Genomic DNA, 17403 nt, shown 5'->3' on the forward strand with positions numbered 1-17403 from the left:
CACGAGTATGCCACGACCTGCGGCCTGAGCTGCGCTCCACAGAAATCGGAGCTGCTCATGGTACAGCCCGGAAGACCGAAGAAAGAGCCACCGCCAAACATAATCATCACCATCGACGGCACAGTGATCAAACCAACGCAGCAGATCCGGATACTGGGCCTTCTGTTGCGCAGCGACGGCAAGGCGCACGCAGCCGTCAACAAAATCAAGACCACATCGGAGCAAGTCCTGAGCATGATCCGGAGAGTCACCAACCGGAACAGAGGAATCAAAGAAGAAGACGCACTGCGCCTGGTGCAGGCATTCGTCGTGTCACGCGTAACGTACTCCGCCCCGTACCTCCAGCTTGCGAAGGTGAACCGCGAGACGCTGAACACGACGATAAGGAAAGCAGTGAAACTCGCGATGGGCATCCCAGTCTACTCGTCAACGCAGAAGCTGCTGGAAATGGGTGCCCACAACACGGTGGAAGAGCTGGTGGAAGCACACCTATCCCACCAGAGAGTGAGGCTGAGCAGGACAGAGCACGTTCGGGCCGTCCTACGCAAGATAGGATGGCAAATTGAACAGCAGCCGACAACGGAGCCACTCCCCACAACGTGGAGAGACATTATTAAGACGAAGCCTCTCCCCCGGAACATGCAGCCGGGGAGGAACGACGAGAGACGCTCTGCGCGGGCCAAGGCAATGGCTCGACAGCTGGAAAAGGACCCAGAGGTTCTCTACGCGGATGCCTCGCTTCCCAAGCACGGAACCAGAGCAACGGCGGTCGTCACCACCATCGATAAACTGGTCACAGGCGCGTCGATACGGACGACGAATATAGCCGAAGCAGAAGAAGTGGCCGTGGCCCTCGCACTCGCACAACCGGGAGTGAGGACCGTGGTCACAGACTCCCAGACCGCCTACGCAAGCTACCGCAAGGGGAACATCTCTCCCGCGGCACTAGCGATCCTCACCAAATGCAAATCACCAGGACGGGCCGTTGAGCTCGTGTGGGTCCCGGCTCACTCGCAAGTGGAAGGCAACGCACTCGCCGACCACTATGCCCGAGAACTGTCAATCCGGGCCGAGGACGAGCCAGAGCTACCGCACCCCGTGACAAGCTACAAAGAAATCACGCAAATGTACAGAAGTGGCAGATGTAGGCTTCCCCGTCCGCATCCGCAACTCAGCCGACAGCAGCAAACGATCTTGCGACGCACGCAAGCGGGGTCGCTAGCGCATCCCGTGCTCTTGCACAAGATGTTCCCAACAGAGCATGACACTTTATGCCCTTTTTGCAGACGGTCAAAAGGCACTCTAGCACACATCATTGCAGAGTGCACTAAGCTCAAAAACCCCCCACCATCCCTACCCCCCCCCCCACCCTCCCCAGCCCCAACCCCCCTGAGCGATGGGAGACCTTGTTGCCAAGCCCCGACCTACCGACCCAGCTCGCGCTGGCGGCTAGGGGCCAGGAACTGCTGGACGCATATGGGACCTGAGAATAAGGTTCCACCCCATCTGGTGCCAGCGAGCACCAACCGTCACTAAGCGCTGAGTTCAAAAGTTGATTCTCTCTCTCACTCTCTGGATCCCAACGCCTAGTCGTTCACGTGTACGGTCACGCGAACGGTGGCGCGTTCAAAGGTGGCCACACGAGACGGTCTCGCAGAAGCATGGATCGGCGCACGCGCGGGACGTCCGCCACCCAAGAGAGCGAGCCTTCATTTCCTGCGCCAAAGTAGCCCCGCCTGTAGGCGGCGTCAGCAGCGCAACACTCGCGCCATCTCTCGTACAGCGCTTCAACCACTCCGACCACCACGGTCGGAGTGGCTGGCCGGAGTGGTCGGGGACGCATGAGAGTCACGCATCCCCACATCCCCCCAACCTTAAATCACTACATATTCCGGCGAAACATGTCCCACGGTCTAACATCAACGTGTGCTTCGCGAACAAGGTAGAACATTCAACAGTGGCCGCGCCGAGGAAATGTCCATAGCATGCGAGCCGACATTGTCCCTGGGTACACCGCTGGCGTCCGCCGGTCACAGCAGCAGCTTTGCAGACTCGACGGCACGATTCCAGGCCAGGACTCCGGAAACGACGACGCAGTAGTTGGTACGAGCAAGCGTCGCTCGCGCCAACACGCCCTGCTGGCAAAAGCCGCCGTAGCTGTCGGTGACCGCCGGCTCTTTTGTCCGCCGCCGAGGGTTGTGAGCTGGATGCAGGAGGCCGCCGAAGTCGCTGCGCCGAACTGGCCACAGCGTCACCATCGCCCGGGGTGACTCGATCGTAGTCCGGGGCAGCAGCGCAGACGATGTGCAGGTGACAGCAAGCCAGGGGTGACTCCAATCATGCTGCGTACACTCAACACACTCGGCAAACACTAAAGTAGTGCAAGGGAGAGGAATTCTGCATGCGCATCGCCCACGTGGTACGATGTTCAACTCGGCTGGCAAAAGATCGAGCAGCTACTCAGATGCTAAGTTCACGTGAACGAAGCTCGCTTTCTTGAGTCGAACGAGTAATTTTAATTCGTGCGAGGCTAAATAGAATGAGGGAAGCAAATTGCAACGCCTCAATGCCACGGCCCACCAGGTTGTGTCCCTCCACGTGCGACAGGCAGCTTCGTAAAGCCTTAGGCCTAAAGCGTCGCTACCCTGACAACAACCGACATCCAAAAACAACACCCAAAATGAGCGCAACACAGGCAGCCGCGAGGAGACGTCAGCTCTGTGAGGTGGTCCTACTCCGCTCTGTGCACACAGCATCCGAGTTGACAGCACCCACCGTCCCAGACGGTGTCGGAGCGCCCGGTGCCAGGCTGCAATACCAGTCAGCCCGTAGTGGCACCCGTGGCCCATGGCCACCCGGTTCCCAGAGCCGTGACTTCATCAGAGTCAAAGAGATAGAAGAAGCTATTTACATAAGAAATTCGGACCACCCACGAGGCTTCCGTACTCACTTGCTTCAGGCTTGCCAATGCTTCGCGGGCGCTAAGCCTCGCCTCCCAGGATGCAGAACACGTGGCTCTCGTACCGACGAATGTCATTAAAAAAAGCACTTGCGAAAAGGCTTAGCTTGTTGACATGTTCAAACACACTACAGCCGCCGTCGCCTCGCTCAAGAAAGCACGCCGCCAACGCTAGCGATCAAAATCCACGCTAGGCCTACGCTTCGGTTCAAACAAAGGTCTCGAAGGAAACAGGGCTGTTACATCTATCATTCGACGCCCCAAGAGCCCCACATTGGGCGCCAGATGTGGGGTCTCTCATCCGTACTTTCGGGACAAAGGAACGACAACAGAGTAGTGCAAACGATCACAAGGGCATTTATTGCACCTTTCATAGATCAATGCCTGCTAGCCGAGTTTCTATCCACAAAACATGCCGATGGGCGCGCGACAAATCTAGAAGTCCGACTCACCACGACCGGATAACGAGCGAATATGTTCGCCCCATGCTGGATCCCAACGCCTGGTCGTTCGCGCGTACAGTCACGCAAACGGTGGCACGTTCGAAGGCGGCCACACGAGACGTCTCGCAGAAGCATAGATTGGCGCATGTGCGGGACGTCCACCGCGTTCGCCGGCCCACCACCCAAGAGAGCGAGCCTTCCTTTCCCGTGCCCAAGTAGCCCCGCCTGTAGGCGGTGTCAGCAGCGCAACACTTGCGCCATCTCTCGTATGGCGCTTCAACCACGCCGACCGCGGCGGTCGGAGTGATTGACCGGAGTGGTCGGAGACGCATGAGAGTCACGCATCCCCACAAAGTGCACAAAAAATAACTTGCGGCTGGTGTGAGCCGAACCCACGTCATTCACATTACACGTATGGCGCTTTACCAATTAAGCTACCGCAGCGACATCCTCCTGCCTACTTTCTTGAGTATTTGTCTACAAGTACAGGATTAGCCCTGAGAATGTAAGCAAATGTGGGACATCCTTTCAACCACAGATGACCTATGTGAACTTGGGATGGGGCAACTGGCCAATAGACCCTCGTATGCTACCTCTCAGTAAATGCGAGTAAAAATGAGATATATGCACGTATGGTAAATATGTGCATGCTAGTTGGTAAGATATAATACAGCCAAGAGTTGCCAAACACATAAACAAATAAAAAGGAAATAAACCTAGACAATTCTGCTCCCCTCCCCCCCTCCCCCCTCCAAGAAAAATTTGTGCAGATACCACGCACAGTGGGAATCTATGTTATGCTATCGATGTTACATTATCCAGCATTGTTTAGGGTTCTATAAACCGTTGCCAGATGAACCAACGTGTTTGCTGAAATTTAGTAGAGGATGGCATTTGAGCTCAGGCAAAGAAATGTTAAAACATGATTAACTTGGGCAATTATGAAGTTGGTACAATGCCGCACCGTTTCTATGTGACAAACTGCTACGAGGAAAGTGCTGGGGTGAGTAGGCCGGTCCGAGAGGTGGTGCAGTCTATAACATGGCAACTTAAAGCACAATCTGTCACAATGAAAGAAGACAAGAAAGTGGCATACGCCGAGCGTTTCAAAGAGCTGGCTGCCTTTGGAATGAGAGAAGCAGGCATGTTATTGTGGCTTAGTGGTTAGAGTGCCGGGCTGATGTACTCCACAACTGAGGTTCGATTCTACCGTCTGTCACACATTATTTTCTTATTATTAAAACGAGGCAATACAGGAACATACCTACCTACCTACCAGCTGCAAAGTGTTAAGAATCAGGCAAAGAATGCTTTGCATTAAAAGAGACAAAAAAGTTATGATGGAGCTTATGGTTCAATTTTTGAATGTGAAATGATTTCAGGTGAACTTGTGCTTTCGTATTCCTGCTCCCGTCTAGCATCACAATTTCACATAACATGCTCATCTAAGGAATGGTTGGAGAAAGTTTCAAGCCCCTATGAGACCAAATAAGACAGATTTCTTGAAGGACTCATTTGTCGACACGATTCGTGTCCAATGCAGGAGACCTGCGTCATAAGAGTTGAACTGGCTTTATTCCATTTGTAAAAAACACCCCAAGTTGCAAGCGCACAACACTCCCTTAAAGCACTGATAATACCCTTATTCAGAAAATGATGTCCAACAAGAGCTCCCCTGATGTAGATCAGAGGGGGCCAGCATCTTATGGAGACAGACAACGAAGGCAAAGCAGCAAGATCTGTGATAGAAGTATGTGTGGCACCAGGAGACAAAATAACTGCGGAGCTTTGAACGGTGAAAACATTCCTCCAGTTGTGCTTGGAGGCACACGACATGGCATTGTGGACATGTACAGAATTGGAGCTCTACTGACAGGGTATGCCTTACTGGCCCACCAGTACAGTGCCATGGCAGCGCACCATAGTTTGCAGCAGCAGAGCCCAGTGTCCTAGGTCATCAAAACATGCTCAGTCATGTGTTGAGAAGCTTCACAGAAAATCCATCTGGGTTTTATTCATAGCTTCGTGCCACACTAAGCTGGATGATTATTTTTTCCTTTCTTGAAACTTCCCCTAAGCTGTGACTAATTGCCAACGTCGTGTCACCAATGGCTTTTGTGTCTGACGTAATGAAAAACACAGACAGACAGACAGACAGACAAATACAGCTTTGAACTGCTGTCACAGTAAAACAGTTGCTTAAGACAAAGTCCTGGCATCTAGGCCTGCATATATGTTGCCAGTAATGGCATATGTGACTGGCTGCTGCACAGTGCGCTCAAACTGCCCTTCAAAAGCCATTCAGGTAAGACAGCAACTATGCTTCGCTTTAAGCATAAGTAGGCTTATGTGGCAACAATGGAACTTGATCAGGGCCATTTCGTTAGCTTATCCTCATAATACAGCCTCAGTAGTGCCGCCAGGCAGCTCTGAAATGACTAGTCAAAACATGCCTTAAATAAAGAAGGGCTGTATGCAGCCAACGTACCGGTGATGGGGAAGTCCACATAACGTGAAACCTTGGCATCATAATACTCGGTGCCTTTTACGACAACAAGATGAGCTGGGAAATTAACCCCCCAAGCCAAGGTCGCTGTGGCTATCAGAACCTGCAGAGGGAGAGAAAAAACAAACGAATTCATCACACCATACTCGGTGACAGAACAGCCACTTGACATTTTGGCACAGGTCTTGGGACAGCAAAAAGCTGATCAGGTGCAGCAACAAGCACTTTTGGTGCAGTGTACAACATACATCGATATATGAGATATGGTTGCAATTTTGTGTCCATTAATGAGGCATTCGAGACAAAACTGACCAAACTAGATTAATTTTTAAAAATAAAGTTGTTTTCTCGGTGCACATGTCGCAGCGTAGATTTTACTATTTTGACTAGCAACAAGTGTTGTGTGTTTGATACACTTCAAGTGAGGGAAAAAAAAGAAAGTTTACAGAACTAGGAAGTGTGAACAAGACCATGTCGTAGGATGTGCACGACTAAACCAATGTTATAGTAAAGACGTTGTAGGGGTCTCATATCTTACAGGAGTACCGACTATCGCAGGTTTAGGCTTAACAAGCCACAGGGCTGTGGCTTTGCATATTCTAGCGTGCCGCTGCACAAGTGCTCAGGGCGTAAAAGGGGGGCCACTGAGTGCTATGCATGCAAGAAAACACAGTATTGCCCTCATTTAGCGGAAACTGTTTATTTGTCTCCGATGACACCCAACACTGCACAAATGTCCGGTCCAGGGCCTGCATGGTAAACAATGAGCTCCCACACCAAGGACAAAAAATAGAGAAAGGGGCACCCCTAGCACATCGCTGCAGGAGGATGACTGCCTGCGACACAACGCTAGGAAAAGTCCCCACAGCTATGCTGATTGCTCTCACAATAACCAATGGGCCTGTTCATGAGATCTTAGGCAATCTCCGTCGGTTTGGAGCCTCCGATAAGTGCTGCTCGGGGCAGTATGACCACTTGTGAGCATTAGGACTTTAGGCAGTATAATAGCAAGAGCTTGGTGGCGCAAGCCACCGTCCCATTCCAAAGGGGATGCCCATCCGTCCGTCTGTACATCCATCCATCCATCCAGCCAGCACTAGGCACCACTTTTCGGCTTAGCATTCGGAAAAGGAGCAAGACCAGATGTGTGTGCCACAGCTGCAAAGGCACCGTAGACGAGCTCAAGTCAGAGACCCTAACAAAGAGGCCAGCGGACGAGAGGAAAACGTGTACGTACCCAGTGCTGTCCTGGAGAGATCTTTCTCGTGCTTACTCTGCCGACTGCAACAGCCGTGACTGGCTGCGCAAGCGCCACCAGTGCAAACCGGTCCGTGGCAAAGGCCACTCCGACTGTTGCAAGTGGAAAGGGAGAAACGAAGGGATGACAGTGATAGGTGATAGTTTGATTATTGGAAGTTATTGGCACAAGGACCAGGTGTCGCCAAAGAGTGCCAAGGCAATAATTAGCTGTCAATGGTGCTTGAAATGTGAATTTCGAAGGGTAAATGTACTGTAGCAGCGCAACTATCACCACCAGAGCCAGCGAAAAAGATGGCTCACGTGAATGTAGCGTGAGAATAGAACATGCTAGGGCGCTCAACCTGAGCAGTCACGGTAGCTGCCACTCCCGGGATTCTGTGGCGCCAAGGCTGGTCGGCCTAACTAAACCATGGGCATGGTGGCTACCTCTTCGTGCCGCCGCCCACAAATTAGCCACCAGACTTTCTTAGCCATGACCACCACAGAGCTATTTGCGCGCTTCGCCGCCTCCTACAAACTGGGGATCCGGACGACTGAGCCCAGTCATGCCAGCATCAACGCAGCGACTCTACCAAGGTGAGAGTGGTGTGGCTTTACGCAGACCAGCAGACGTCCCGTGGTTGTAGGGTGTCCAGGAATTCTACAACAACGTGCGAGATATCTGGTTTATCCAGCAAGACAGCCACTTCCGTATCGACGAGGTTTCAGGCTCTGCGATTGTCACCCCCCCGGCTCCAACTTCTATAAGGACTTGTGGGCACCCATCCTTACATGCTACGTCACCTCTAGCTTCAGTTACATCAGCTCTCACCATTTGTACCATCGCGTCATGCCATGTCTTGTGGTCCCACATTGCCTGTGTCCACCCATGCTGATCGTCAGCACATGCCGGCCCGGCATCAAATCTCTACTTGGTCCGTGACCCTCCTCGCCATCTCAAAGGCAGCTGTGCGATGACTCTTTCCAAGGAATTCACTGGACCAAACGCAAGAGCTTTCTGCTACTCTAAGCCCCGCTGCTCTCCTTCCTTGGATGTTCCTGCAAGCTATACGCTTACCATTCGGGGGCACCTCACTCATCACCGATTCAGAGGCTGTCCTACTGCAACGGCTTCACTAGGCGCAAATTTCACACTCTCAGGCATGGCAATGGCGCAAGCAGAACCTTTGTGATGCCATCAGCGAACACCGCAACCCTGATGCTATCGGCATTCGAGATTTTACCGAAAGCAGCAGCAGGTGAGCCTTCCGATGTTCTCTTCTCACCCCTTCCGCGGATGCATGGACAACCGAAATTTTGCACGAGCAGCTCTGCCGTCTGGTTTTTTCAGTTCGCAAATCACTTCTACGTCAACAACGTGAGTGACCAACACTTGCCCTATCTCCATGTACGTTGTGAGCTACCAGATGGTCTTCTTTCGGAGCTCCGACTTCTATCAGGCTCGGGCATCTATGAGAACTTGCGGCAGGTTGTGATTTCGCACTATGGCATCACTGTGGCTGCGCCTCGCTCACAACCTACGCTGTCAGTGCTGCCTGGTATATCTCTCTCGGATTGCATGCACCTGACTCTACCAATGACGTACTCAACGCACAAGACAATGCGCCCTGTGTCCACACTAGGTGTTCCTACAGCACCGTCTGCACACTTTACTTGAACTGCTTTACTTAGACTTTACCTGGACTTGTTAACGGATTTCGATCACGCTTCGCACAAGGAGGGGGGCCCTGTAGTGGCACGGCTATCGCCTCCAGAGCCGGTGAAAAAGACAGCTCGCATGCATGTCGCACGAGAATAGAGCACACTATGATGCTCGACCTGAGCGGCTGTGGTAGCTGCCGCTCCTGGGATCCCATGGCACCAAGACTGGTCGGCCTAACAAAACCGTGGGCACAGCGGCTACCTCTTCGTGCCGCCGCCCGGAAATTAGCCACAAGACACTCTTAGCAATGACCACCAGAGAGCTATTTGCGCCCTTTGCCACCTCTCACAGTACCACGATTGTATTGAGGCCTAAAAACAATGTAAAGTGCATAAAATATATATGTATTAAATCTATGATAATGACACGTGAGGTACGATATGTGCTATGGTAAAAAATGATATGCAACGCCGGGATGATAAACAGAAGATATGGGTATTAATTAGTAGCACTAATGCATGCCTCAGTAGGACCCTTGAATGCAAGGGCCTGGAAGCATGTGCTCTACAAAAGTGTATTATCATAGCAGCAGCCTCCAGTGAGAAGATGTGCTATGAATATCTTGCCTTTATGACTTGCAAAGTGTAAGCATCATTTGAAAAGTTCAATACGGCTTTACTGTCAAAAAACGGTTCTTTGCCAAGAAGCGTTGTCGAATGTTAGGAGTTGCTGTCAGCAGGCTAAAGGAAAGTGCTTTTTTTCTTTGGGTGTCTGCTTCCCCATACTCCAACAAGATGCAGAGGATGGTGAGCATCTCGGCACATTTTGCCACAGGTAGGAAGTTCATCCCCGGTCAACAGGTAAGAGTGTGTGTCATATGTGTGGCCTATTCTAAGTGTGCAGAAAATAACCTCAGGTCACCATATTTTCATTATTGGAGGTGAATTTCCCCAAATGTGGCTTAATTAAATGCAGCTTATTTGACGTTTCAGTGTCCCAGGTTCGTAGTCAATAACTTCATAGTTGTAGGAAGGTGTACAATCACTGCATTTTACCAGTGCTGACACATGGGGCAGAGAGTTTGAGACGGACAAAGAAGCTTGAGAACAAGTCACGGACCGCGCAAAGAGCGATGGAACGATGATTGCTAGGCATAACGTTAAGAGACAGAAAAAAAGTGGTTTGGATCAGAGAGCAAACGGGTATAGACGATATTCTAATTGACATCAAGAGAAAAAAATGGAGTTGGGCAGGTCATGTAGTTCACCGGTTAGATAACCGTTGGACCATTAGGGTTACAGAATGGGTACCAAGAGAAGGGAAACGCAGTTGAGGACGGCAGAAGACTAGGTGGAGCAATGAAATTAGGAAATTTGCGGCGGGCACTAGTTGGAAACGGTTGGTGCAGGAAAGGGGTAATCGGAGATCGCAGGGAGATGCCTTCGTCCTGCAGTGAACATAAAACAGGCTGATGATGATGATGGTGAATTGCAACATCGCCAGATGACGCAGTAGCCTTGTCGTAGTCTTTAAGAAAACTAACATACTGGCAGAGAAAGTTTGTATGCTTAGCATTTAAGTGGGTTTCTCGTACACTGTGGAGGTACGCTTTGCGTCAGGCTAGGACTGAAGGCAAGCTCTGGATCTAGCCACACACAGTCATTCCGTGGTACTCCTCAACCCGTAACACGTGTAATCGCAGACATGTTTGGTCCGAGCAAATAAGGCAACCAGAGGTGCCAACTCTAACAATGTTTACTGCTACAAGCATTGAGTAACACTTGCAGAAAAAAGTCTATTCTGTAATAAATAATAAATAGGCTTGCTTCATTACAGGGGATAGTCAGGGAAGTGAGGTCACTCATGAGTAACAGCAGGCAATCCTATACGCCAGGTTCGAGGTCGGGGCACCAAGAGACCAAGTCTCCCCCGGTGATGCTGGATGCGTGTGCTCCAGCCCCTTTGGACTGAATTCATGGAGGAGTTCTTGAACATCATCGAGGTTGAGGAGGAGACCTCTGACATTCTAATGTAACATCAGTGTGCCCATATTGAAAATAAAGTTGCGCTGTGTGCATCAAACAATAAAAGTATGTTGGTTTAGCATGAAGAGCCCTTTTGGGGCCCTGTAATGGGGGCTTATCTTTTTTGGATTGGTCGGGTGATTTGCACAGCTCCTTGGTCACTGGCTGCAGCGTCTGGCTGGATGTTATGTCCATCGCCTCTTGTAGGGTGTTGGAAACGTGCACTTGTGAGTGGTGTTTGCCATGAGAGCCTCACCCCGAAAGACGAGACCTTTGAGCCCATCAACTCGGAGGTTGAAGGGCTTGCCTTAGCCTCTGAGCTGCGTTGGTGCTACCAGTGCTTGCAGAGGCACCTTGTGTGGTGGAGTTCAGAGGAGATAGGGCAGCCTTGACTGCCCCTACCGTGGGGGTGGGTGGTGACGCCGCATGCTCACTGGGCGTGACGCGAGCAGCCAACAAGCACCACTTCTGCGAAGGTTGTGCTTTGTGCAAATGATGCAGAAAGACGCCGACATGGTTCTCTGAATATTTTCTTTGGCCTTTAGAGCGATTATTCTTTTTCCAAGTATCACCAGATCTGGAGCAGGGTGGCCACCATCGCAATTCATGCAATGGGCCTCTGCCTCACAGACATCAGCAGAGTGATCTTTGGTTCCGCACTTCGTGCATATAAGTCGCCCTCAACAGCTCCGGGAAGCATGACCAAACTTGTGACACTTGAAACAACGTCACAGATTTCATATGTAAGGCTTCGCACGGATCTAAATGTATCCTGTTTCTATTGTCTCCGGTAGTGTGCTTTAGCCTAATGTGTTTATTATATGTTTTGTTGGTAGTTCTTTGTTGTTGCATCTGATTTTGACACCCTGGACGTTCATTATGTTTTCTTCCTTCCATCCATTCAAAAGTTTCTCATCGCTCAAGTCCATCAAGTCATCTTCTGAAATTACTGCTCAAACAGTGTTCATAGTTCAGTGCGCACTTACTGTGATAGGTACATCTCCAAATGCTACAAGGTTGTTCAACTTGTCGTGCTGCAGTTTGTCCCAGAGTTAAAATACAGTAATCTCTCGTAACGAAGTCAGCGGGACGGTGAATAAAAATTTGTTAAACGCGGTAATTCGATATAAGCGACCACTCGAAAAAAGCTAAAGCAGTCGAGCTTTAATTGTGCCACAACTGTGAGCAAGTCAAGATACAATGTATTCAGTGAAGCAAATCTTTATTCAAGTGCAAAAAAGGCAGTGAGCCTTGGCTGTTTCAAGTTCTGAACAGGTGAGAGCAACCCCTGCTCTAATTTGACCAAGTATTGCACAAGGCCGTGGTCGCAGCCCATCCTTATTTCGCAGCAGGCATAGGTACCCCCGCATCTGCACCATAGGTGGCACTTAACGTGGCTCTTCGTCCGCCAGCTCTTCATCCTCGTCGGGGCCACCAACAGTGTCAGTTACCTCCGCATCTGTTGATAGGGCAACCACAGGGGCAGCAGTGTCAGCCAACGTGAATGTCTCGAAGTCGCCTTCTACCTCTTGGCCAGCAATTTTATGGAGAGCCTCGTACAGATCGCTGCAAGTCCAGTCATCGTCAGGCTGGCCATTGTCAGGGTCGCTGATGACGGCACGGGAAGAGCCGGCATGCGCAAAGCAGCTGGCGACTTTCGAAGGTGCGAGTTCTTTTATGGGGGGGGGTGTCATGGTGCGGAGGTCATGGAAGATTACGAGAGTATCACACAAGAAAGTGCCGCAAATGCCATGGCTCGTATCTGAGGCTGTGTTTGTTGTGCTCAAAAAACGATTAGCCGCTCAGTGTGGGTACGGAGAGCGATCGTGAAAACTGAACAGTTTTGCAGTAGAGACTTTGCATGATAACTGGGAAATTTTCTCCCTAGGTTTGCAGGTGCACCGTTGTCAACGACACTGTGCTAATTCTACGGTTCGAGTGTCAGTGTTCGCGTACCGTCACGTCCACGCCATTGACAAATGTCTAGGAACAAAATTCAATGACCCTACCACGCATTTAGACCGTTTGTCTAAAGTCGGATAGCACGAATTGAGCATGACCAGCTTGAGAAAATCGCCAGGGAAACGCCAGCTCGCGTTGACCCACCATATTGACAGGCTGACTCCTCGCTGGCGATGCTCGGATTTTTCGTGTTTTTGGCAAGTCATTAGTCGATTTGAGCCATCAAAAGTGCAACAAAGCTAGGGGCGGTGTTTTATTGCGATGCAAGCCAATTATGGCGAGCAGCGAGCAAATTTCTAGACTGGCTCCCCCGAAGTTGTCTTCCCGATTTGTTAACGCAGCTCCTTGCACCGAACATGGTACTTGTAGTCAGAGGGACGCTTCTATTGTGCTTTTTGGGAAGTTTCAGTGCCAGAAGTTCTCTTGAGAGCAGTAAAGCTTTGCTTACCGAGTGCACCACATGGAATGCTTAGGTGCAAGTCTGCCCACGGTCTTTTGGCCACTTTTCAGCATCCAAGATATTGCGGTCTTCTGGCATTGCAAAGCGTCAGGAAAACTTTATTTTCGTGTGGATTCTATCACGGGGGTCACCAGCGATGCGACTGCGTCCGAGATTAACAGCTCGGGCGCACTGCTCCATGGAATTCGACAGCTTCCGTTCGCTCTGCAATAAACAGCTGGGAGCACTCGGCACTTGCTTGGTACCCGTTACTAGGCGTGATCATCGGTCATAGGTTTGATCCTTTTGTGGCCTGTCCTGTGCCTGCATGAGACTTATTCGTCAGCAGTATTAATTTGGCACTGCATGTGTAAAGAAAGTTGCCGCTGCTGAGCGGCAGCAATGCCTCTGCTCGCCACTTCACTCTAAACGGGTCAAACTCTTCGTGTGCTTCGAGTAATGCGGCTTAAAATGCATGCGTTTGGGTCAGGACTGGAAGAAATTTCGAATAAAACAATATTTCGAGTAAAACGATTTTGTTATAACAGGAGATTACTGTAGTAGATCCCCACTGGCTATCTTAGTAGCTTAATAGCCACAACAAATGGTCTCTGTGAGGCACTTGGAGACAAGAAATGGCGACATCGTCCCGGCTGCTTTGTCACCTTTTCCCCTTTGGATGTCGTGAAATTTGCGAAAATTCCTTTGTTCTTTAGGATAAACTGTACTGTTGCATCAGTACGCCCCCTTTTTGAGGGATGATAAGTTGAAAAAGTGTTTAAGGTTCCCATGAAGTGAGCAGTTTATTAGGCGACAATGTTGACACCACCGAGCCCAACTACGGGACATAGAAGGGCAGGCGTGTAAGCAAGCCCTAACATGCCAACTGTACATTATTGCTATAACCAAGCTTGGTAATAACACACAAGGTTAACTCTTCCTGCCTGAAGAATTGCAAGTAAAAGGAAGTGTAGAAGAGAGCGGGTGCGGAGGAGTTCTTTCCGGGACAGCATGGACAGCATATCTGAGCAGATACACATTTTCTTCTCATCCACCGGCGCCCTCCTTTAGGGTTTCAAATTTGAGCTCGCCTACGGTTAGTTTGCACATACGACGTCCTTGCCCTTCTTGCCATGTCTACCAAATGAGAAAATCACAGGGTGGCAAGCCGTCTGGTGTGATGAAAATGATTGAAAGTGAGCTTCCATGGCTGCCCGCGAGCTTGTGCACGTGCCAAGTGCCATTACGCGCAAGCAACGGGGCACACCTGGGATGTTGGACCGCAATCAGACCATGCACTGGTACAACCTGAAGAAGGCGTCACGACCAAAGGCCCTCAGTTGAGTACGTAGCCTCAGTGGACAAGCTTCTTTACAGATAGTGTACATTGTGACATCGAGTCGACACTCAGTGTGCTTAGTTGTGCAGTCCAAGGCACTAATGCATGAAATGCCTAGCCACGGGTCCGAGTAGTCAACGCTCGGAGTGCTTAGTCGTGCAGTCTGTGGAGCCAATGTGCGAACTGTCTAGACGCAGGTCCGAAGAGTCGATGCTCAATGTGCTTAGTTCTGCACTCCAAGGTGCCAATGTGTGAAACGCCTAGCCGCAAGCCTGAGTAGTCAACGCTCGATGTGCTTAGTCATGCAGTCTGTGGTGCCGATGTGCGAAACGCCTAGCCGCAGGCCTGAGTAGTCAACGCTCGATGTGCTTAGTCGTGCAGTCTGTGGTGCCGATGTGCGAAATGCTTAGCCACCGGTCCGAGGATTGCATGAGCTTGGTCGTGAGTTTCTAAGCGCCGATGCTGAAAGGCTTAGTCGTATTTGAGGATTCTGCATGCAAAACTTGGTCACGAAGTCTGTGTCGCCAATGCTCGAAATGGTAAGCCGTGGGTCTGTGACTTCCACAGAGAGATCAGCAATGCTTCTGCGATGTCCAAGTAGCGCCCGTTTGGACACTCGCTGAGATTATGCTGGCTGAAATGTCGAGAACTCACAAGCTGCAAACAGCATACGAGGTACAAGGAGCAGAAAGTCATGTCTTCTCTTAATTCGTTATGAAATTCAAACACTTAACAAGTAGAATTAAACAAGCTGGCCGTTGTGAGTGACAACAACTTAGTAGGATCGCCAGGTTGCTTTGCAGGTTGGACTGTTGTAGGATTGCGGGTTGCGCGAGGTTGTGTGTGATGCAACCTCGCAACCAAAAACAAATCCGCTACAACCAACTGTAGTATATGCGTGCATCGTAATGAGAAGGTTGCGAGTTCGGTCCATACCAGCAACAAATGATCTTTTTGCCCACACTCATTTCCCTTTTCTTCGTTATTTTCTACATTTAAACTGCAGCTAATTACCCTTATGCATTCCTTGGCTTCATTGCCTGTTGGCTTTATATGGTTGTGCTCAACAATAATCGAGCCCTTCTGTTTCCCTTTTTCTTGTTCATTTATAGCGAAGGTCTCAAATCTGGCAGCATTGATGCCATTAGGTAGCATAAGAGGGTTTATTAGACACATGCCTGCTATCATAAGTTCACATGTTACCCAACGCCAATGGGAAAAAAAAATAAAAGGTGGTGTTCCACATTTGCCCACCATGGTTCTGAGTGGTGCTGGCTAAAAATCCCAGGAATAGACGTAGTATATATATATATAGTTAAGATGCGTTATAGTTCGATTGATTGGACGCTCAGATATATATATATATATACTGTGGAAATGCACCCCAGTGCAACAGTCATGGTGCTTGCGGGCAAAGCTGTAAGACTGATCGAGAATGCGCACCTGCTGCGCTAGGGCTAACTGGATAGTGGCCCACCAAGTGCGAGAACAAGAAGTTGCAGAGGCAAACATCCCATGTAACCAACTTGTTGTGCGGCCTGTGAGCATCTGTAGCGGCACTGAAGCGCTCAGCAGAAGAGAGCTTGGATGCCCGGGGCTGCCATTTGGCAAGGCAATCAGGGTGTGTCCCAGTGACGTTTGTTTGCAGTGACTCGACCCCAGGAGGGAAAAGCATGGTTTGTGCAGGAAATTACTTCCGGTGTGCTAGCCGTGTCTACCATGTTGCCACTGTGGTGGCAGCGACTTCGAGAGATCAAGCTAAGCACAACACGCCAGCTGGGGGACAAGGTGTGGGAAGGCACCTCGATCCCCACAATGACTAAGTTGGTGGACGGATTGGTGGCCGTCGCTGTAGGACGATTGATAGGTAGTGCAATGCACGCATAATGCAAAGGTTGTGGGTTCGGCTCCCACCAGTGACAAATTATCTTTTTGTATGCTTTCATTTCCCTTTTCTTCATTGTTTTCTACATTTCAATATCAACCACAGCACATTACCCCCATGCTTTCCTTGGCTTGATTGCCTGTTGGCTTTATATGGTAGCGATTAAAAAAATTGAGTCCTTCTGTATCCTTTCTTTTCACTTTCAGCTTACTGTAGCAAAAAATAGTGCCAAAATTTATTCTGCTTCAATGCCTTCGTTGCCTGGGCAAGCACATATTTTTCTGTACTGTAGCCTTTTATGTTTGCACAGAAGTGCCTTAACAGGACAAGTGCAGACATCCCATTGGAGCAGCTGTCCATAGAATCCAAGTTGTCCTCACCGTTCCCTTCAATCATTGCCCGATTCACAATGTCAGCGATGAAGTAGTTGTTCTCAAGCTCTCCCACGGTAGCAGCACTTTTGGCCACACACACAAGCTTGCCAACGGTTGATCTGTCAATGGCTTCTTGCTGACAACTTGCTCGAAACTTCTACCAAAGTGGCAGTGGCGTTGCGGCACTCGTAGGTAAACATTTCACTATTGTCACTGGGGATGCGGAAACTGGCACTATGGAATGTCAGCCCATGATGTTGCAGGAACATCAGATTTCTCATCCCACCATGCTCGTCTCTATCATTCTTGACTTCATGGTGACAGTGACAAGAACTTTATTAGAGTGTCCTGAGGAACTTGATTGGGGGGAACTGAAGGCTCCCCGATCAAGTTGGTGGCTCCGCCCACGACGGGACAGGGAGATGGTGACTCTCCGCGACGTCGCGGGCTCTCTGGACGGCCTGTAGTTGGTTTGGGAAATCCGAGCTCTTCAGCAAGGCATCCCACTTGGACTTGTTATGAAAGTCGGAGCCCGCATTGTACGGGCACAGCTAGAGCATATGGTCGAAG

The 17403-nt window shown here is 50.1% G+C and overlaps 1 protein-coding gene across 2 annotated transcripts in view; it reads right to left on the reverse strand.

Annotated features, from left to right (window-relative positions):
• The window catches only part of LOC126521606 (activating signal cointegrator 1 complex subunit 3-like), a 414950-nt gene that overhangs the window by 131798 nt on the left and 265749 nt on the right, over positions 1-17403 (reverse strand). For both annotated transcript variants that reach the window (XM_055065750.2, XM_055065751.2), the window contains one exon: positions 5891-6011. In XM_055065750.2, the coding sequence (XP_054921725.1) occupies positions 5891-6011 (121 nt within the window). The remainder of the gene's footprint in view (positions 1-5890; positions 6012-17403) is intronic.

The sequence above is a fragment of the Dermacentor andersoni genome, chromosome 6, assembly GCF_023375885.2.
Source record: "Dermacentor andersoni chromosome 6, qqDerAnde1_hic_scaffold, whole genome shotgun sequence".
Taxonomy (NCBI): domain Eukaryota; kingdom Metazoa; phylum Arthropoda; class Arachnida; order Ixodida; family Ixodidae; genus Dermacentor; species Dermacentor andersoni.